General features: G+C 37.5%; 1 protein-coding gene across 2 annotated transcripts in view; it reads right to left on the minus strand.

Moving 5' to 3' along the window:
* Window positions 1–9066, minus strand: part of pcgf5b (polycomb group ring finger 5b) — a 31803-nt gene extending 22737 nt beyond the window's left edge. Inside the window, exons 1-2 of one of the 2 annotated variants that reach the window (XM_088916827.1) lie at window positions 8927–9066; window positions 3920–4262 (exon numbers count right to left, since the gene is read on the minus strand). In XM_088916827.1, coding sequence (XP_088772953.1) covers window positions 3920–4031 — 112 coding nt within the window. In that variant the 5' untranslated portion in view covers window positions 4032–4262; window positions 8927–9066. Of the gene's footprint in view, window positions 1–3919; window positions 4263–8744; window positions 8765–8926 lie in introns of those variants that run through there. The other variant, XM_088916828.1, reaches the window with a different exon arrangement.
* Window positions 9067–23465: the final 14399 nt, after the last annotated feature.

Below are 23465 nucleotides of genomic sequence, written 5' to 3' on the forward strand. Positions count from 1 at the left end.
TTAAATTATAAAAGTATTAGAACGAAATTCCAAAATAGTGTGTAATACTGCTATGCTGCACTGTATAAATTCTTCTTTTTCCAACTAAATGAGTGGCCACAACAATATTTCTTCAAAACTCCTTTGCCTCATTGCTACAGACCAATACTAAGCACTCAAAATCTCAGAGAAAGGTTTTATTCTACTGCAGAGTTTTTTTCCTTCATTTGAGCAAAACATCAGTGCTAGACTTCCTTGAAAAATAAAAAATATCACATTTTAAAAGTTAACTGGCTAGTTTCTTCTTCACATTCTTGAATTGCATGGTAGAAAACAAACTACTGTAAATGGTCTCAGTGCAAGTTATTTCTTACAGCTCTCTGCAGGGGACAAGAATTAGCATCACCCAGCTAGCTATCATTGTATTAAAAGGTCTTAGACGTAAATATATTCTTCTTTTCTGGGATTACAGTGAAGGTCAATATAATTTCCATGACAGATAAAAACTGATTTCCCTTCAAGGAAAAACAAATTGGATACACAAATGGCTTATTCAGAAAGACCGATACTTGTTGTCATGGTGATTCAACATACAGCTGAAGGTAACTTTGTTCACCCTGATACATGCAGCAAATACTGTATGTGTGTGTGTTAGCTTTAGCCTGATCCATGATTAGCCACGTGACAACCTCAATTGTTTATTGCTTGATTTCTCTTCTAAAAATACAAAAAGGCTGACCCCAATAATCTAATCAATTGTAAGCACACAAAGCCCATATAAACTGAAATCATGTAAATCACGTGCCACAGAGTCTTATAGAGGGGATGGTTTCTGTTATTTCACATACATGGTGTTCTGTTTAACCCCCTATGTATTGTTGATTTTTGTCTTACACTCTCCATCTTCCATAAAATCTTTTTGTAGCCATACAACATAATAAGATACAGTACTATACCTGTCGTAACTCAATGTAATATCTCTATAATATCGCTATAATATCGCAAACTACTGAGTAAGGGAAAAAAAATCTTTGTTGTGTTAGACAAATTGTTAAATTAATTTAACAAATTCATATAAAGTACCATAGCTCCACAGTCAATGTGAATTCTGAACGGCGTTTTCTGAATTTACTTACAAATCAATAATGTCTGTTTCTCCTAAATACAAGTTTTATCAAAGTGGAATAGAGTAAACTAGAGGCACAAGGAACTGTAAAACACACTTTCCAAACTCCCAAAGCTTCCCTGATGTGCCAAATATTTTTGAACTGCAGACCTTGCCATGCAACTTGTCAAGAAAAAAAGATTCATTTTTTGGTGCAACCAGTAACAAAAAAAAGCTTGCGTCCATCTACTCTAGATCACACACAAGCATTCAAACTCCCATAGAGAAGCTCCCAGCTCTCAGGAGACTCCAGCACAGAAACTGATACTGATTGCAGAGAGAAGCAGCAGCAAACAGACTGCAGTCCCCAAAGAGTTTGCATCTTAAGTCCTTTTCCTTCACAGATGACAGAAAATAAAATCAATGCGTGAGCTGTGCAACTCCAAAGTGCAATGCTGTGATGTGCAACCCACCACCTCTTGGTCTCTTCCTGAGGTTTAAGTTTTACTCAGATCTAGCGTTTCGTGTTGCAAAAGAGCGGTTTTGTTTTTTTTTACCCAACAGAAGAGTATCGGAGATGCGCAGTCATGGACAAATATCTGCACAACACAACTGTGCCAAGCGATTCTGATTCTGTTGTTGGCCAATGTAGAGCAGGCATAATCATTAAAGTGACAGTACTATGAAACCAAGTTAATACAAATATTTATTGGAGCCAAGTTCACATATCACCTTATAAATAATACCCATCCACACTTTCATTTTCAGTCCACGTATCCTGTGGTGGCTCACAGGATACGCAACACATACAAAAATAGTTCAGGTAGGTAACAGCCAAAGAAGGCTGCACAGCCGAAATGTTGCGTTTCGTTTCTTCTCTTTTTAGCAAGGAATACACCTTTACTTGTTCCATATACAAAAATATACACATACAGTTGCAAGAAAAATTTTGTGAACCCTTTGGAATTACCTGGATTTCTGCACTGATTACTCATAATGTGGTCTGATCTTCAACTAAGTCACAATAATAGACAAACACAACCTGCTTAAATTAATAACACACAAACAATTATACTTCTTCTTCTCAGTACTGAACACATCATTTAAACATTCACAGTCTAGGTTGGAAAAAGTATGTGAACCTCTAGGCTAATGACTTCTCCAACAACTTATTGGAGTCAGATGTTCCAATCAATGAGATGAGATTGCACGTGTGAGTTGGAGGTGCCCTGCCCCAAAAAAAGGCACACAAAGGCTGGTTACTGACAGAGTCTGCTCTTCTCAAGAAAGAGCTGTTCATGTGAACCATGCCTTGATCAAAAGAAATATCAGAGAACCTTAGACGAATTGTAGAGATGCATTAAGCTGGAAAAGGCTACAAAAGTATTTCTAAAGGCCTGGGTGTTCATCAATCCACGGTAAGACAAATTATCTACAAATGGGGAAAATTCAGTACTGTTGCTACTCTCCCTAGGAGTGGGCATCCTGCAAAGATCACGGCAAGAGCGCAGCCTGCAATGCTGAAGGAGGTGAAAAAGAACCCTAGGGCAACAGCAAAGGACCTGCAGAAATCTCTTGGACTTGCCAAAGTCTCTGTTCATGTGTTCACTATAAGAAAAACGCTGAACAAGATTGGTGTTGATGGAAGGACACCACGGAGGAAACGGCTGCTGCATGTCTCAAGTTCGCAAAAGACCACCTGGATGTTCAACAGTACTACTAGAACAAGGTTCTGTGGACGGATGAGACAAAAGTTGAACTCTTTGGCAGAAACGCGCAACGCTATTTTTGGAGGGGGAAAAAAAGCACTGCACACCAATACCAAAGCCTTATCCCAACCGTGAAGCATGGTAAAGGGGGCATCATGGTTTGGAGATGTTTTGCTGCCTCAGGGCCTGGACAGCTTGCTATCACAGATTGAACAATGAATTCAAAATTGTATCAAGAAATTTTACAGGAGAATGTCATTTTACAGGGTAGTGGTCTGTCACCTGAAGCTTAATAGAAGTTGGGTGATGCAACAAGACAATGACCTGAAACACAGGAGTAAATCCACAACAGAATGGCTTAAACAGAAGAAAATTTGTGTTCTGGAATGGCCAAGTCAGAGTCCAGACCTCAACCCAATTGAGATGCTGTGGCATGACTTGAAGAGAGCTGTTCACACAAGGAATCCCAGAAATATCAATGAACTAAAACAGTTTTGGAAAGAGGAATGGTCTAAAATTCCTCCTAACCATTGTTCAAGTCTCACTAGCAGCTACAGGAAATGTTCGGTGGAGGTTATTGCTACTAAAGAAGGTTCTACCAGTTACTAAATGAGTGTTCACAAACTTTTTCCAGTCTGGACTGTGAATGTTTAAATGATGTCTTCAATATTGACAAGAAGTACAATTGTTTGTGCGTTATTAGTTTAAGAAGATTGTTTATCTATTATTGTGACTTAGTTGAACATCAGACCACATTTTTATGAGGAATTAATGCAGAAATCCAGGTAATTCCAAAGGGTTCACAAAGTTTTTCTTGCAACTGTACATAGGTTATGTTATCAACAGCAGCCCTGCGATCACTGCTGGGTGAAGGCCCTCTCGCAGCTCTTACACAGAGCCCCCGAACATTCAATAGACCTGGGGTAGGAAACACCAGTAAGGGTCTGCACACCTTTTGTGTACTTCTCTTTAATAACTCAATTGAGCTACTGTACATTATTTAGTAAGATGTTTTTTAGGTCTTAATCAGATGCTTTTGCATGTTCCTGTTTCCTAGAATGTGTTGCAGAAATATTAAATTACATTGCATTCCTTTTGTAGGTTCAGCAATGGGTTTCATACTTACAAGTGTGGAGGCACTCAGTCACTGTTGTGGGCTTGATTAGGTATCCTTTGCAAACATAGCAGGTGATGAAGTGGTTAAAATCTCTGACCAGGTGCTTCCTCTGAGCAGCCATTTTTACCCTCAGTGGAGGTATCAGGATGAGAGAGGTGAGAAGGCAGTGTGCTGGGGAGGAGGAGCAGGGGTGAAGGGTTTCACAGCAGTGTCTGTGCTGCGCTGCACAGCTGTGATGCTCTGTGCATCCACCTCATTTCGATCCTATCTGCACTGTGGGGAACATACATTCTCCAGGATGTAGTCTCATGGGTGCTTCATTTTATATTCCGTGCCAGTGGGACATGGGAACCTGTAACAGAGAAGACACGCGTCACCACAGGAATCCAAACAAGCTCACTTCAGCAGACTACCGTCTCTCCTGGTATTGACTGCAGTAATCGCCTTTTCCCCTCTGACATCTGACAGGGAGATACCCTGGAAGTGAATGCTGCAATCTGCTACAGAAAGGAAGTGAAGAGTACTGGGGGGTAAATAATGACAATTTCCTGGAAACCCCAAGGTGCCACCTCTCAAAGGTAATGAGTGGAGGGTTCATTTCCACCAGAAACTCCTCCAGACATGGATTAGCACAATTGTGCTAGGAAGTTCCTTATTTTCTTTGGGCCTAACACCACAGATACTGTAAATAGCTAAGGACACTAAATTTCCGTTCTCATTATTCCAGTGTCCCTGGGTATTTCTAGTAACCTATCCCACTAGGATTAAGGAAATAATAGTCTCACCCTTCCTCTAAATGCTGGGTGTGTATCAGAGGTGGAAAATGTATTCAAACCTGTATGAAGAATGGTCCTGCTGGGTGTATCTTTTAAGAATGTGTCCTACAGGGCGTCTCTAACTCTGCTCCAGTAAAACCAGCAAGGTTTATAGGTCATCTTAAATCACAAATTTCTAAATACCTGTAATAATTGTATTGTGACCAAATTTAACAAATCAATTGCTTAATAAGTAATTTAGAGATCATTTGGGACCCAACCATGAGTACCCTTCAGCCCTTCTCTACTGCGGTGTTACAAAGAAGGGGTTACAAAAATGGAGAAAAACAGGAATTGACCGAGCGCATTAGTCAAGAATAAAATAATCATAACCCCCAACATGTTAAGATTTTGGCAGGATATACCTGAGTTGTTGGTAGTTAGTGGCATGTGAATTCTTTGTTCTCTGGCACAGCTTTGGTGAAAAGAGCAATAATTCTTTGTTAAACATATTTATTAACAATCATAGTGACAGTCTACAAAACATACAACGTCTATCTACAAATTTACAGACAAGGCATTTCAGAAGTCTCTGTCTAGACCACCAAGAAATCCCCAGGCTGCTACCAAGCATTTGGTTCTTAAATAATGCCTATAGAGGCCAAATTAAGAAATAAGCTGCCTCCTAAACTTAATACAATACAACCTGCAGTAAAATTTCTCTCTTGCTCTAAGGTGGATGCCACAGAACAAATGGGAGCCTCTCTCTCTATTGTAAAATGCACCCACTAGCAGGGGAGGCAGTATTAAAGTGAGGAATTCTTTCCTCAGAAATTCCAAGCTCCCTAAAAGCTACTGAATAGCAAGCTCTCTTAGCAAGATTCAAATACTTATCGCCAATCTATTTTTTTCTGGATAATCATGAAGTAGGGACTCTTGCCTAGTAAAACCTTCAAGTTCCCTCTCCTATCTTCTCTCTAACTGGTGGACTGACCTTCTTCATTCCTTTTTCACCCCTTTCTTTCTCCTGATCTGATCCAATATGCCGTGTGTCTGGACTGTTGATTGGCACTCAATTATTTAACCTCTTAAGGTAAACCAAGGTAAGCTTTATTATTGCTTTGATCACAGACTCGGGATCCCCTGCATCTCATGGACATCCGCTCTGCTTTGAAGCTGGAAATGTTTACACTTTATCTAGATTTTTAGACACCTCTATTGTCACCTACCTCAGCCTGTAACATTTGCTGAATTTATCCATAATATACAAGTTGTTATAATATTGAGAAATTGATGACCCATAAGACTAACAAGATTGGGGCTCATCAGTATTATTGCAGAAATTGATTGATTTTTAAAAATAAAACCTACAACTATATGTATTAGACACTGCAGAAAATACCTTTTTTAAAACAATCACATTATTCTAAATACATAATGTTGATATTTATTCACACTCTGTAAATTTACTGACAATATCAGCCTCAAATGTTTTTTAGTCATCTGGTTTATCATTTAGTCAGTAAGTTTATACAGTAGATGCTTCTGTATGATGTCTTGATTGCTACTGAACGTTCAGGGAGAGGGAAGACGGAAGCAAAACACTCAGAATCACATCAAGCAGGAGAGAACTGTCCAAAGATCATAGGTTATTAAGAGATTATTGACGTCAACCACCCTGTTGACTGTTAAAAAATTCTTTATACTGTAGCATTCCAGTTTTCACTGTAGTCTCCATCATCCAGCAAGTTCCAAGTCAATGTGAGAGTTTCAGCCCCAACAAGAAGAGGACGAGGAACATTTGTTCTAAATGTGCAGTAAGAGAAGACGATTTGGAGGCTAATTTGGTGTGAACTACCAGTGGTGTCCTTGGTTGTCAAGGACAACAACTGGAAATCATCAGGATGCGATGTCTCCAAGACTACCACTGGAGAGTGGTCTGTGGCAGAGATCCATGATAACATAAAAAGAAAAGATGAATGTGCCACACAGCAACTAATTGACTCGAAAGTGAAATGGGACCAAATGATGTAGCTGGATGAAACACAAATTGAGTTTTTGGACAGTCTCACCAGTGGTGTGATTTACACAGAAAGGTGAAGCTCTTGTTGGAGAAAGAATGCTTTCTGTGAAGTAAAGACCTGGGGCTGTCATGCATAATCTGCTCCTGGTTCCCCCGTAAGAACTAAGGGCAGCATGGGCTCCAAAATATATCAGGATTTTTCATCTAAAAACCTGTTTCCCCCTGTGAAGCAGAACATGGTTGTTTGCAAACGGACTTTGCCACAGGATAGCAGCATTAGAAAATATATTCGATTGGCCTTCACAACCTCCAGATCTCAGTACAAATGGTATTATTATTTAACAGAAGTTCAGGAAGGGGTTAAATTATCTCCCACTCTCCTACTGTACATATAAAGACTTGCTGGGTGCCTGCAACTCTGTGTGCATCCAACCTCTCTCCCTCTACCCCAGCTGTCTCCCTGGTTCATTCCTCCTAAGTGGGAAGAGGAATGATCTTTGACCAGCAATATCATTTCCTCAGTCAGGTGAGTTAACGCCAAAGTATTAAGTATGCTATCCCTTCATATTCATCTGCTCTTTTTGACGATATTAGAATTTGACCAAAATACTAAATAGAACATTTGTGCTCGTGAACTAAAGACAGCAGTTCTGAAGCATCTTGAAAAGTTCTGTTTGAAGGAATGACATTAAAATCCTACATGGAAGTGCATGAACATATTAAAAGACTAAAACAAGCACATCCTCTGTGTTCTTGAAAAAACAAGAAGGATCAACAAAAAGCTGTTTTGACAGTGTATGAATAATTTTGAACACTGTAAGTTTACAGAAATCAGAAAAGAACTTGGATATTTTTTTATCAATGTCCACCAGGTATTAGTCTTAAAATTGTTCCTGTCCTCAACACATGCAGTATACACTGAATGTACACACACGTATATTTTATAACATATTTTGCAATTGAATGAATAAATCTGGAGTCAAATTTATGTTTATAAGTCAGGTTACATTTATGCAATTGTGATACAATAACGCAAGAGGGAAAAATTAGAAAACGTGTCATTTCATTTCTTGCGTGCATGAAGGCAATGCATTTTGTGATCTTAAGTTTACCGTGTATTATCTTTCTGTTTTTGAGCACACAACCCACATTTCTTGTCAGATAAAACAGGCGTGGGCAAAGAAGTGCATTTTATCTTAAAAAACGGTAAATTACAGTTATGAAACATTAAAACCGATTTCTTAAAAAAACATTGTTTTAAATGTTAAATTGAAGCTACTAAAGACAAAGCACAGGTGCATGCTTTATTACACAGCAAGTGTTCCCTCCCCATCTGTAAAACTTTCCCTTACTTTCTTGTGACATCTTAATGTTGTATCAGTCATGAACAGTGTTTTCAACAGTCATTTTAATCCAAAATTTAAAGCTGACGTAATTTTCAGGAAGTCGGACATCGTTGTCCTGAAACACAGTTTCTGTACGATAGCGGCCGTGGGCCGATGTGCGCAGGTGCCCGGTCAAAGCACCCTGACATTATGATTCGGAAGCTACGCCGCTCTCTAAGTGCGGTATTTCCTTGCATAATTTGTTCACTTAAACGAAAAGAGAAAGGGAATGCGCCTAATCAAACATTTTCGTCTTACAAAATGAAATAGCCAGGGTTAAATGTTAACAGTATGCCCTATCATGAACCGGATATTTAGTAAAACATACTCAGTAGAGAACGAACGTCACGTTGCCTAAGAACTGCTCGGGCATAGATTGCTAGAAAAATCCTCAATACGCAGCAAAGAAATAAGCTTGCCTGCTCTCTACAGTTTAACAGTGAATGTACTGTTATCTGTCCCTCATCACCAGGAAGCCACAAGCGTCACAATTTGCGTCACCTCCCTTAAAACAGGTTTAGTGGACTATAAACGCCTGAATACTGCTAGTTACCGAGACATTAATCACCGTCGTTTTAAAGGAATTTGGACCGTAAGTTGTAATCGATTTAAAAAGTAGCACTTTCCATAAGATCGGGGTAACAGTTTTCTTCGTAGACTAGTTTAGATACCTTAACTACACGCAATCGAGGATAACAAGGTCGAACTCACATGCCCAGCAACTTGATACAAATGACACATGATCCCCATCCCTGCCCACCCCAAAACTTTACTAGTACAGTACCCTGTGAAAATGATACGCAATATACAGCATCAGCGGCTCCTCTGATTTGTGGTAAACCGCATCCCTTACCTTTTTAATCTCAAGAGGCCATGGTCAATTTGATCTGATGTAAATGCACTGTTTTTCTAACCTTACGGAGGTTAAAGTGAATGGCTGATGTATTAAAGTAGTAGAGAATACGGAACTAGCTTCAGTGAGAGACTGATAGAAAAAGGGGCGGAGGAGTTTCCAGCGCTTGTTTACGCATTGCTGCCTTATTCATTCCACAGCAGATACACTCTGATTGGACACAAACTAGGGCGCAGCCTTCAATTACCAACTACTCCAGTAACTATATCAACACAAGGCATAAGAGAAGAAGCACCGTGTTTATCAACACAACGGATTAGAGTAGGAATAAGTTAATGCACAGGCTAATGGGGTATTGTATAAAGCTGTCAGTGCTGAATGTGAGTCGCGTTTAAACTGAAAACAAAACAGACGACAAAAGACGCGTAGAAATACTGTAATATGAATTATTCATCTTGACGAATGCATGCATAGTCCATGCGAGTGACGGTTTTGATAATACCTTTCTAGTACTAATTGGAAAGGTGATATTACAGTTTAAAAAATGCACACCACCTCTTTCTCTGATGCACATACTGTACACCCCCAGAGGTATTTCCCCCCTAAAGCTGTATCTTAAAACCAAAATTGTACACTACAGTAGTGCACAATTTTCTTGCAGATTGAATTCATGTTCGTCGTTCCTGTGTTTGATAGTGGGAGGGGATAATTTCACCATTTTTTTTAAACTGCATGCCTTTCTGAAAGATTTTTGAGAAGACTACAGGTTGCAGAGTGCAAAAGGCCACAACTGTGTGTGTGCAGTTTGCACAATTTGCATGCTAAGGCATGGTGGTGAGGACAGCAGGACATCGGAAGTGAGAAGAGAGATCAATGTTTTAGCTTTAATTAGCTATAACTAGTATTCCGCATTACAGTCTGAGGGAGCTGGAAATGCAGTTGTCTTCATCTAGTTAACACACGCGTGAAGGTGAATACTAAAATTGCGTATTTAAACGAGCTCATCTTTAACACTCAACTTTTTAAACTGATATGCTATACTGTACTTAGTATATTGAATTAGTCTGAGCTGTAGATCAAGAGGGTTATTAAAGGCAATGCACCTGAGAAGACAGGTTGAGCATTAAATTAAGCCTCTAACAGTAATTGTCAAGGAGATAATACAGCTACACCTGGGATTACTTCACGGCATACAGTTAAACAGCACAGGCTGGTGTGTATTGCAGCTGAGCTCAAATTCCTTTCATTTTATGTTCTTGTGTGTGTACAAGGCATTACAGATATAGGACAAGTCCACTTGTGCTGCAGGTTCTTGAAATAAGGCACTCCAGCTAGTGTGAACTGCCAGACCAGACCTTACTGATACTCATAGAGACTGTTCTGCACGTGCCAATGAGTGGACCTCTATGAGTTCTCATTGCTTGTTAAAGTATGTGCCTTGTTAAATGCACATTTATTATGCATTATTGTGCAAAGGTCTTAGAAATATTGGAGACCATCAGGAGTTACAATATACTGTATGTATAACATCAGCAGCAACACTTTACTCAAAGCCAAAGATGTTTAGTATGGGAATAGTTTGGGAGGCTCAGTTCTTTGCCTGGTGACAGAGAGCTCCAGGGTGAACAGTCACAGCCCTGCGTACATCAGAAATCCTGGAAAAACAGTGTAGACCTGTAGTATTATCATGACTGAACAGCAGCTCTGTCCTGGTACTAAAGAAGGCCCAGTATATTTCTGAGTTGTCGTAATTAGGTAACTGCGTCAGCACACGTGGGCTGCCAAGGAACAAGTAACAACACCTGAAGAAGGCTCCACAGCTGAAATTTTGTGTTTTCTTCTCTTTTCAGCATGGAATAAACCTTAACTTGTTCCTGTGTAAAATCTCTCTACTGTCTAAAAGAAAAGCCCACTCCTAACAGACACAGAATAATGAATACAAGCAAAAAAAGTGATCAAACAATTTAAAAAACACATAGTAGCTAATTTCAATTATTTCAATTTCAATTATTCAGCTTCATTAATGTTGATCAATTTGAACTGTTAACTTTTTAGTAAGTTAAGTGTCCGTAATGCTCTAAGCTACTGCCAGTGCACAGGTCCTAAAGTCATGTGGTTAGTAATGATAGGAGAGTAAGCCTGCAATAGCAAAAACGACAGAAGGTTTATGGGAAATAAAAATATAAAACATTTAAACCAGGTACATCTGCAAGTCAATCCAGCAAGGGAAAAGACTTTAACACAGTCGTTATACAGGCTTAAATATCCTGACCAGAACACGACAATAACCTTCTGAAAAATCCAGAATTGTTAAACTTGGCTGCTGATGTTTTTAAAATATACTGTATTACATTACTACAGTTGCTTATGTATTTAGTCTCAGTGAACTTAATGCTTGAATCAGTCTTTCCAGGTTTATCAGTTCAGTTTTTGCATGAGATGCATGAAAATGTCTTACAATCAGAGTGTCAATGAAGAGTTTTGGAAAGCCTGAGAAATGTTTAAAAAGCAAAAGGAGAACATAAAGGATGTTAGTTTCAAAATAGTTTTTTCCCACACATGTTAATAAAGCAAAGAAGCCATGATAAACTATTTTAAGTATTACTTCTTTAAACTGTTGATTTAACATTCATTTTTGTGGCTTTAAAGTCAAGACTGTCATTTGTTGGTTTTGTTATTTAGACTAGACTTTTATTTGTTTGTTTTGGAACTTTAACCTTAAATCTTATTGAAAGATAAACAAGATATATTTCTGTATTTATTTATATGTTCTTTACTCTCACAAAAGTGACCAGATTAGAGAGTCTGAAGTCATGCTTAGATACAAAATATTATATTCCTTTTGTCACCGCTAATGTTGTAGCAAATAAATTGAGAACTTAAGTTTTGAAACAGAAATAAACGGTATATATTTGGTGTTTGTTCTATTTTTTAAACCCTCTACATTTTCCAACTATATGAAATGTCAAACTTTTTAAGCATTTCAAGTTTAAGCGTGAATAACACATAACCACCTTTGCATTTATAGTTAAATTACAACAAAATACAAATGTTGTCCAGGGTCTGTCCTCAAATAGGAACCTACTGTATGTTTGTTCACTTCAAAAAGGAAGTACCATCAAACATCCCTACAATGATTTTTTTTTCTTTCAACAGAAGTGCAGATGGTTACATTACAGCGACACTAACATCTGAACGAGGGCAGTTTTGAAGCTCGGGAATTTGTAGTGGATTGATGTCAATGACAGTCCAATTCAGTTTTTTAAGGAGCTGAAATCATATTTAATACAAGTCTCAAATAGAACATTTAACTCAATCAGACTCTAATTAAGAACTCAACTGGAACAAAAACTAGAAGACCGGATCCCCCAGGACCGGGGTTGGAAAATGCCTCAAAGTGACAAGACAGTGATACAGAGACCTCAGTAGGACATACACCCTGCTACAGGCACTTTGTCCATGGAGATTTGTTGTATACAAGACAAGCCTGAATGTTAACAGTTTAGCAAGTCACTTCATTTAGAATATATTACAGACTATCATATACAGTAAGTTTTCCTAGTGTCCTTAAGCTCCTAGTTTCCTTTACTGCTGTCTTTAATTTCTTTTATTTTTCCTAAATGCAATTAGGGAAAGCCTTATTTGCCTTTATAGACACATTACAAACATACTAAGTTTACAAAAAAAGCCCCTCTAGTTTGCTATAGGTGAGAATGTACACACAAAGGAAAGTCAACCATTTCCCTTTTAAAGGAGGAACACTTTATTCTTCTTAATAGATGATAATGATTTGGCACAAATAAGTAACATTGGGATCAAGAAAGGATTTTAATGTTATAGGAAACACAACTTCATTTGAAGCAAGTCAAATGGCAGACGCCTTTGGCTCGACCTCCCAAAAATGACTGTTCATGTTGGCATCACCACCACATACAGTATGAAAAACAGCATGCAAGTTAAACAAAAAAAGGGAAAGATGTCACTAATAAAATACAGAATGAGGTTTGTAGCCTTGTATTTCTCCAGGAAGCTTGTTCTTTTTCCTAAATCAGGCACTGCTTATGTTATACACTGACCATGAAAACATGAAGTGTTTAATTCCTTTAAAGGCCTTTTGTAGATAAACAACAGCTCACAAATCTGACATATGTTCTTAAATAGTAGTTATAAATGCCAATGAATGAAATTAATTATGCAGTGCATGTGGAACACAATTTGGAAGACTTATGATTACAGGTTTGTTGTTTAGTAAAGACTAAATTTCAGCTTTCGTTCCAGAAGTAAATTCTGTCATGCCCAGCTGTATCATGGTTTTGATTACATGGGATTGTATAGAAAGATATTAAGAGATTTCATTGCTCCAACTTCCAGTTCTGAAAATCCTATATTGCATTTAGTTTATTACAGAAAACATTGAAATATCCAACACTGGTTATCTAAATATTTCAAATGTGTACAAATACAAATCCTTTTAGAACTGTACCATCAGATACTCTGACAAACAGCAAATACATTAATCACTGTCTTATAATTTGCCAGATATGATGGATTCTTGCTGTGCAAAATGTTTACTTTCTTGTAACAAAAGAACCTAATACGTATTACTTTAGTCACAAAATGTTCTGAATCTTTGAAGCTGACCACTGGCTCCTGGCTCCTGGCTCCTAGCCATTTAGCTACGGTAATAGAATACATTCTACATCCTCATCCTTGCATCTGCCCATCTCCTGTTTGTTAATTCACAGTGATTATGTTTCTCCCATAAAATCCTCCAGAAAATCTACATATCTGAAGCAGTTTTCAGTTTTCATTTTCATAAAGCATCAGTTGTTGTCATACATTTTGCTGAACAGAGGAATAGCAGTGTGTGTTGTCAAAAAAGTGATTATATTCAGAATGTGTTTGTATAATTTAGTAATAGTAACCCAGTTATCAAAGCTTTTACATTCAGTCAGCAATGCTCATTTACATAGAAAAGCAGCTAGCTGTTAGACATTTCTAAATAGAAAGACAGGTACTGCACTGTATCTTCATAATCATGTCCATTATATAATTTTTTTTTATCTTTGTGCTATAAAGTTATAATGCTAGGCACACATTTCCATACATACATATATAATATATAATACATAAATAATAGAATTTACTTTCCTTGACCCAGTCAGTTTGCATAAATGTTTTCAGTTTTATTTCAGAGGTTTCTAAGTTGGATGAAAAGTAATAAGCAAGTATACTATATATAGAATTAACAGCAAAGCGATGTGATACACAGCCTTTTAATACTGTAGGCTACATTTTTCAGAAACATGAATTATCATATAAAGTAAATGGTAATTGTACTTTTATCATCTAATATAGTGTGTGAATATTCATAAGTGTGAAGATAACTTGGACTGGAATGAACTTATATATGAACTTGTTTATTGCTTTATAAATCTTTTAATTTTTTACTGCTGATGCTAGCATTCCTCTCATTCTGCTAATAGAAGTTAATTTTGAATACACAGTTTATTTGTTTGCATGTAAATAGCCATGATGATTCATCCTGCTAATTACTTAACAAATGCTTACTTTTTAAATAAAACAATCATAGACTGATATCCTAAAATTTGATAACTACTTGTTAGTGCTCAGAACAGCTATTTTACTATATTGTATTATTTACAACATAAAGTATTTGCAAAGATTAAAGAAATACCTTCAATCAGAGATCTTGAGCTTTAATGTAAACTGATGATAAGCAATATTACATTATAGGATAGCAGAGAATGGTTTTAATACAAAGTTTGGATATGTCTTGAATGTTATATAAAAACTAAAATGTTTAAACACACAAGTACAAATTACCAATAATTAAAATTGAAGTTAAATGTGACACTTTTTTTTAATTGTGTGCAGCCTTCTAAAAATGCTCTTTAGTGAGAGAATTGATTGACATTCTCTTGTTCTGAGATAGTCCGATAAAGTCCCAAAGTTAGTTTATTGCATGTTTTTGTATAAAGTTCTGACATGTAGGGAAACAACAAAAACAACTGACCACAAAGAAAATGTTTTATAAATTTGACAAACTTCTAACCGTAACAGCAACCTTTTAAATCTACTGCATTAACATTGCAGTGGTTATACGTATATATCACATACATGTATATGACCTTATTACACTGATCAGTATCCTTTAGCCAAGACCAAATCACGAAAGATAACAGCAGTGTTACCACCTGAATTGACATTGATGGATTTTAGAAAATATTTCAATCCCAAGCATAGACAGTATTGGGCTGACGTTTAGGAGATGTTTAAGGAAAACTAGATTGCTGTCTAGAGTGGTGTTGGTTTGCCAGCAATAGGCACTATTTCCTCTATACCAAAATGCCTCAGTATGATGACAGCCTACCCTGTGCTGTAGGACATATTGGAGAACCAAGCTCCTGACTGCTTTAGCCATTAAAGATCCCACAGAAGCATTCATAACAGTGCTGTAGGAGTCCTAGTGCATTTCACTCTTGGCTTTGATCAATCTGGCTTCCACAGAGTTCCGATAAAGATAATCAACCAAAATCCTTATATTTACCTCTCAAATGGTCTTCTTAGATTGTTAAACAGACTTGTGAGTTCTGCTCTTCATCCACAGGGCCTTCTGTCTGTCAAGCTGTAAAGGCTGATGGCACTTATTTCAAAGAGGAATTCAATGGTACTTGAGAATCTTCAAGACCCTTGAACCAGCATAAAAATCCTTGTTTGATGCTGAAGGTGAGGATTCTGGCTGGATCGGAGTCAACCTATCTAGTTTTGTCTGAAAGCCAGTGGATGTCTCAGATTTCAAAACCAGAAGCAAGGCTAAATCGTCTTTACTTCTCTTGCTTAATCAAAACATCCAAAATGTGCTTTTGCAAGATATTACTGTACAGAAATGTTTTCGTATTCTGAAGGTGTGGAAGGAAACCTGCACAATTCATAATTTTAGCTTGTTAATAAATGCTGTGTCGCCTTACATGATTAATAACTTTCCAAATCATTGTGTGTAAGAAATAAAAACATTATTTCTAGAACAGAATCAGAGTAACTTTTTCCTTGATTATTTTTTTAGAGGAGCTCGCATACATAGTTATTATTCCCTGCTGAAACCTAAGAAGAAGCAAAATGTTTTTTTCAGGGATTTAATGATGTTCATTATTCCGTGTGTCTGTGCCGCTTCAGATAAGGCCAGTAAGTCATTTAAATTCTGACAAAAACTAACAGCTAAGACTTCTTTGCCTTATTTTCTTGAAAATACGATAGCTGTCAATCATATAGATGAAAGTATTTATTGCTTACAAAGGTGATTTATTTTTGATGAATGATGATCGGACACATAATGGAAGAATGCTCTTACATTAAGAGATATTTGAACAGTGTTCAACAATTTCTGGCAGCTTATTCAAAAGCCCTGTTGTACAGTTCTAGATTTTACACAGTCCAGGTATTATTTAGGAATTTAGTTTCTTCTTTAAAGTTTTCATATGTCATAATTCTAGTTTTATTCATATACAGCACATATCAGCCTTTCCTGATAGTCTTATGAGACCACTGGTTGAAGGGCTTCCATCATATCTTAAGGACACTAATCACGCTCTTCAACTTTTTAACGATTTCCAGTCTCAGGGCCCAGAATGTTTCATTTTTACCATGGACATCACATCCCTATACATTGTCATTCCCCACAATGATGGTCTTACTGCCCTCAAGCACACGGTGGACAAACACATAGTGCTTGATCCACCTATGCACACTTTTGTACATCATGCAGAACTGGTCCTCACACTGAATGCCTTCTCATTCAATAACCTTTTTTATCTGCAGGTCAGTGCCATGGGCACCAGGATGGGACCCAGCTATGATAACATTTTTGTCAGCAGGGTAGAAGAATGCGTCTTCACTTCATATACTGTACATACTGTATACTGTACATGCAACAACTGTAAATAGTTGTTTTGTGTTCAGGACCTTCACTGGAAGTCATTAGATGGAATCAATGTACTGTACACATTTTCAGATGCCAGCTCAAAGAAGACGGCAGATTAATAATCGTCACACTCACTTGCTTAAGAAGTACTGTCAGTTGGCTCCATCCAGATTCAGGTTTTCATATTCTAAAACCAACAGCACATGGATGAGATTATATTATTTTTCGTGTTATTAGGCCATTTCCTATGTAAGACTCCATAGGAAGGGAAGCTGGGAACACCTTCAGTGCTCTATACTTTTAAGAGTACATAGCTCGCTGCAACTGCATCTTTCCTAAAATGTGCTACATCTGGCTAGTTCAAACAGTTCAAACAGATGGATAGAACTGTAAAAGCAGCTGACAGACAGATATAATTACACCGTGACAGCTGAGATGAGAACAGATTTTCATATAAATAAAAGTAACTGTTTCAGTAGCTACTAAATAACATCTCTGAGGATTTTCTATAGGCTCAATCTAAAATATCAATTTCCAGTATACATCAGAAAACAACACACATAGAAAAGGAGATCATCTTGTAATTAAAAATCTGTCATTTAAGCTTTTTTCCCCCTTGAAACAGCTTATTCAGTTGTTGACAACATTGTCTTTTTCAAATTGTCCTTGATCCATTCCTTTACAAAAAAAACAGTATAAGGGGAGATTGTATTTTTAATAGTGGTTATGTCATCTACAAGGGCTGAGAGGCTTAAGATGATATTTTTTCCTTTTGAGTTAACATGATGCAGATTATGTTAATGGTGCACTTGAAAAAAGAGTTTCTTTTAGTCCCTGATGTTTTACAATGAGCTGCATTGGTTCAAAAAGCTGAATGAGAAATCATTTTCATTGCTGTGCTACTGGTACCTCTGGATTTTCTTAAAAATCCTTTTTTGTTATATTATCATCTGACATTGATTTAATTGCAATTCTTGGTACGTTCTGGTTACTATGTTTCCATGTATACTGGTCACACACCACAAAATAGTCCTTCATTGGTAGATGATGTGTCTTTGCAAATAATATTAAGCCCATTTATTCATTTATTCACAGCAAGCTTGGAGTGGTGGGATTTGCAAAAGGCACTCTATTCCAGATACAGTACACTCCCTTGAAATGCATATAGATGTAAGAGTTATATGGTGTTGATTAATAAATGAGTTTGGTTAAAGGTTCACAGGACCCCAGCCAAACTTAAACAGCAGCAGGTTCAAATCTCAATGCTGATAGCACTTGTGAAGGAAAAAATGTCATGACATTCAGAAACTGGGGTGGGAGAAAGGAATCTGACACCAAAATGTGCTACATGACCACAAAAGTGTCTCAAATCTGTCCACAAACTTCTTCAGATATCAAACTCCACTTGTTCCCATGTCTAGAAAGACATCTACAGTTACCCCCTCCAGAAGTATATAAACATCTAAAGAACAAGAAAGGTTTACTGCTATTTTCACAACACCAAGGTAAGGAATAAGGATTTTTTTTTTAATTCAGACATACAGGGTGGTTTAAAGGGAAAATGTAGATGGACAGATGTCTTTTAGTTTGGTCTACTAAAGACATTTAAAGGAATAATTGTAAAATAATTGTAAAATCAATTTACATCATACTACTTTGTCATACTTTACGGCATGTCCTGAGTAAACTGGATGTAATGTGCAAAATACGCATGTAAATTAGTGTGCATGTTTGCGTTGCATGAACAGTAAATTGCTTCACAACATTCTGCCTGCCTGTCATAATATAAAATGACCCATCCACCTTAGCTCAGAAAAACATTGAGTCTGTGTCTATTTACTAACACTATGAGGACACTCATTAAGGGAAACATTTCAAACATTCATATCCTTCTTTATCTGAATATCATACCTTTTGCTACCTTGCTTGTGTAAGAAAGCTCTTTTTTTCCAGCAGGAAAGTAAATTGCTTTATACTTTCACCAAATGCAGATATCAGTATGACAAAAGATTATATTAGTGCACTCAAAGGGTAAAGGTACAACAACCCATCTGCAATTAAGCAAATTGCATAGTGTTGCTCAGTATGAGTATGTCTTTGCATAAGTCCAGGATTTCATCTGTCTGATGCTCACAGTTAACTGAGAACCACATCATACTGCCGATCTGATGAGATCTGATGAGAAGATGTCACATTAAGATCTCATTTACAAAAAAAGTGAAGACTTCTTGTTAGAATTTGACATTCAGTATGTCAGAAAGAAGATATGCTATCTTGACAAGAGATCTAAGACATATGAAACGGGCAGTGTAATTGGAGTTACAGTGTCAAAGATACACATTGCACGGACTTGACCACAACCTGCCAAAATGTGACCTGGTAACTTTCAAACAAATGTTTACAAGGACTAAAGGCAAGGCCACCCACAGTCCACCACAGCTGCAGATGGCTCCTGAGTACATGACATTTGTGGGTCATGGATTAAATTTGAGGCCCAGGCATCTGTATGTCTGTAGTTTGCATGTTTTTTCATCTTACCTTTCCCCAAGCATTCTGACCTTCTCTAACCTCCCTAAGATATTCTGACTAGTTTTGATTGACTTTTCTAAACTGTCCATCCTCGGCGGGACTGAGATGAACTAGTGCCCCACCCAGGGGCAAATACACGGTCAGCTTACTAATAAAGGCTGGGTGGATGCCAAGATTTTCAAGCAATGGGATAATATTTCCTTGGCAGAGTCAAAAATAGAGTTTCTTCCTCTTTCATTTCTGTGCAATCAATTTATTTAAAATATCAATAAAAGCAAATGATTCGTTTACTTGTTTTGACTTCATGCAAATCATTTTTGCAGTGGTTCCATCTTGCCTTACAGTATACCTATGCCTAATACATAACTGTATGTTTTTCCGAAAATGAAGCTATTTATATGCTCGGGCATCACACCCGAATAAGGTTCCACAGCCGAAACATTGTGTTTCTTTTCTTCTCTTTTCAGAAAGGAATAAACCTTAACTTGTTCCTACTTCAGTTGTATTCTGCTCTTTCATTGCAAGAGAGCAGAGAATATCTGTATTTATCTATTTCAGATTTATGTTTCTTTATTTTAGGGTGTGAAATGGCTGCCTGTCTCATTTTCTTTTCAAATTTGGACTTCTTTGTTGATGAAGAAGACGAAGTCAGTTGTGTCATGGTAGGTCCACCAATGTTAGATTAATCAATAATCCATTCGTACCGCATCGAAACCTCTGTGCTCAGTATGACTTTCTACAAGTAATTGCTCTTTGTGTGGATGTCATCTGGCAGACCAATGTGAATATGTGTTTTTAATAATGTTTCTTTGTTCACTGACAAACATTGCACTCTAAAGGATTAAAACTGTTTTCTAATAAAGATTAAGACAGTAATTTAAATTTGAGACACATATCACTGAAATGCTCGTAGACCCTTTCTAGTACAACAAGATGTAAATCCCACTGAAAGAAAAGATGGCAGAAATAACAAGTCACCTGCAAGTGACCTTTAAACACCCCGCTGAGACCCGCACAGTAAGCACACACATGAAAGCATACATTCATCTTAAAACAGGGTCAATAAACAGCACTTCTGTCCTATGTGTAAGAGTCAGAGCTGCGAACAAGACATTTTTATTGAAAACCCGCTATTCAGCTACTCTTTGTTTGGCAGCTTGACTAAAATAAATAACTCATGACCTCAGTGTTTAGGTAAATCAAAAAATATTGACTTAGCAGGGTTTCAGTGAATGGGGAGATAAACCAGGTGGACCCCTGTAAATTTACATCCATGTAAATTTTGGGAGTGTCTCTACTTCTGCTTTGTGTGCAGAGTGTGAACAGTGCTGTCTCAGCTGTTGTGTCATGTTCACTTCCTATGTAGGTAGAATGTACATTTGCAAAGAGTAAGCTTTTCTGTTCCTTACAAAAAACATTTCAAATGTTTCAAAATGTGACTACATTTTTGTATTTCAAATCGCTTTTTTATAAAGTGATAATGATCTGATCCATGCTGAAGGGGCACATAATTGTGCTGCTGATATCTCTTCCCTGTTCCAGTCCCTCTCCTCCTACATTTGACTTTGAACTTGGGGGACTGAAGTTCCCTTGTGTTTTAAGGCTGTCAGTAAGTGTTGTGTGCAGAATCTCCTTCACTCTGGTCATGTGATAAACTGCAGTTTTTGCTGCAGGTATGGTCACATGCTCCACATGGTACACTGCCAGTGAATTCCTGGAAAATGTGTCTCTTTGTGTCCCTCATTCAGCTCACATGGTGCATTCCTCTGCTGTATGTGTGCAATTCCCCTGTGTGACATTTACTATTACGCCTCCTCTGTCACTCTCTTTGTTTGTGTTCCTCTCCTACTAAATTTGGATCATGCGATGATGATATATTTTTAACCAACGCAAAAGGGATTGTTTCATAGTATGGATGCCTAACTGAGATTCACCTGCTCCTGTGATTGCTACTTAACTTTGTTTGGCTCAGACACCCTTCAGCTGCAGCACATGGGCATTAACCTTTCTTACTGCATGTGTCGCAGGGCATCTGATTCTGAGGATGAAAGTGAGTGCTTAGAAATGTGATGGACATAAAGATAACACAGGCAATGTAAATTCACTAATCTGAAGGACTTGCCATGAAGTCCCCAGAGACATGAAAACGGATACACGCACTGATCAGCACTTGGACTTCAATGCTTGCCACTGATGCCTCACAGATGGAGCTCTGAATGTTTCAAATGAGCATCACATGCATTCTCAGTGTAGATATATTACAGAAGGAGCAGCAGCTGTTCAGGTCACTGCAACCAGTGCTCTGCCTAACTTCTGGTGACATAATTATTTATTTCTTTCTCACCGCAGTGAGGAGCTCAGACCAATGGCACCAGAGAGGAACAGCTGCACTGTGCATATTATTGAAACTCGCATGTGTCCCGGACAGCTTCCTAAGCCTAGGAAGTGATTGTTGCAATACATTGTGTGATGAAATAACAACAGAACTGTCTCCCCTTTTAATCCCTGTTGTATAAGTTAATAGCACCAGTAAGCAAAACTGGGACAAAGATTGCTAGGTGCTGCCAGCTGAGCTCTTTGTGCTCCCACACAGCTATTACACAATGTAGGGTCTTCTAGTATGGAAATGAAAACCAAGAAATTGTTAAGGACTGAATGACATTTGCAGCTGGGTCTGTCTTCAGCTGGTTTGAGATGCAGGAAGAGTTTCGTGTGACCCAGCATTGAAGCAGACGGATGCCTCTGAAAGACAGGGCAAAGCTGAACTGTCTGTCATGAGACAGACTTTAGTTTTACCACTGATAGAACCTTGAGCTTCTTAAAAGCCTAAATATTGGCACGGATTTCAAAGTTATTTCGAAGTTGTTATCCGAAGTAGATACCATCCTTCACAATGCCAGGGAGAAAAGGCCAGTTTTTCTGACTATGATTTAGAGTACTCATTCCCAACCAGCTTGTCTCTGGAAGGTGGGAGAAAACAAGAATACCCAAAGAAAACCCTTGAGAACACAGAATTATCATGTAAACAACACGCTGACAGATGTCTCAGGCAGAATCGCAACCAGGATCCTGAAGCTCTGAGGCAGAAACACTAACTGCCACTTTACTAAAGGCAATTATTAATTAGCTTTCATTACATTATGGCATATTTTAATCAATTCATAAAGAGAACATTACTATATATCCTAAAATGCATGGCAGTATTATGTCTTTTTCATCCAATTTATCTGGGTCTAGACTAAAGCAAGGTCACATTCTCTTTCAGACCCACATGAAATATTAAATGAGCAAGCCATATCACACTTGTGCCAACATCCCAAACAAGTGGCCTATGTTATTCATACAGTATGACACAAGGACTCATTTTATTCTGTCACGGCAATACAACAGTATAATTTTTTAAAACGCCCATCATACTAAATACACAGCAAACATTTATAAATGGTGAATTTCCAAAATGCTGTACTTGTTAACCAAACGTTTGGTTAAATGTGGTTAACATATTGAGAACAGTTTAATACATATTCATCTGTGAATTAATTCTGCTAGTTTATAACAAGTCAGAATTTTCTAACCTCTTGACAGCAGTCCAGTTTTCAATATGAAACTTAAGTGTAACAGAAGCTTGTATTTGTCACTTACTTTCTCTTAAAATCAGAGAAACGGCTTTAAAAATATCTAAAGTCATATGCTGCTTTTTGACACTGAGTACTTAAAGAGCTATGATTAATCATGTCACTTGTGATCTCAGGATTATTTTGGAATGAGAGCTGCTTTAGAAACAGCCTAACTCAGGAAAAGCCATAGTGACATATATTTTGAGGGCACATTGAGCTTCTGGATTTGCACTACTAACCGTAGATCAAATGATTGAATCAATAAATTATTTTTATTCAAACTTTACTTCAGATTCTGGAATTTCTCATAACCTTCTTTTAAATCTATAAACACGTAGAAGTAGCACATGGCTACACAGAACCGATTACTTAAACTGCTTAGGTCCTCTAATAATATAATAATAACCGTTGGCCAGCTTTTTCTATGATCCTAACTATAGGCGAATGCCAC

Source organism: Atractosteus spatula, chromosome 5 (assembly GCF_055471065.1).
Source record: "Atractosteus spatula isolate fAtrSpa1 chromosome 5, fAtrSpa1.hap1, whole genome shotgun sequence".
NCBI classification, from domain to species: domain Eukaryota; kingdom Metazoa; phylum Chordata; class Actinopteri; order Semionotiformes; family Lepisosteidae; genus Atractosteus; species Atractosteus spatula.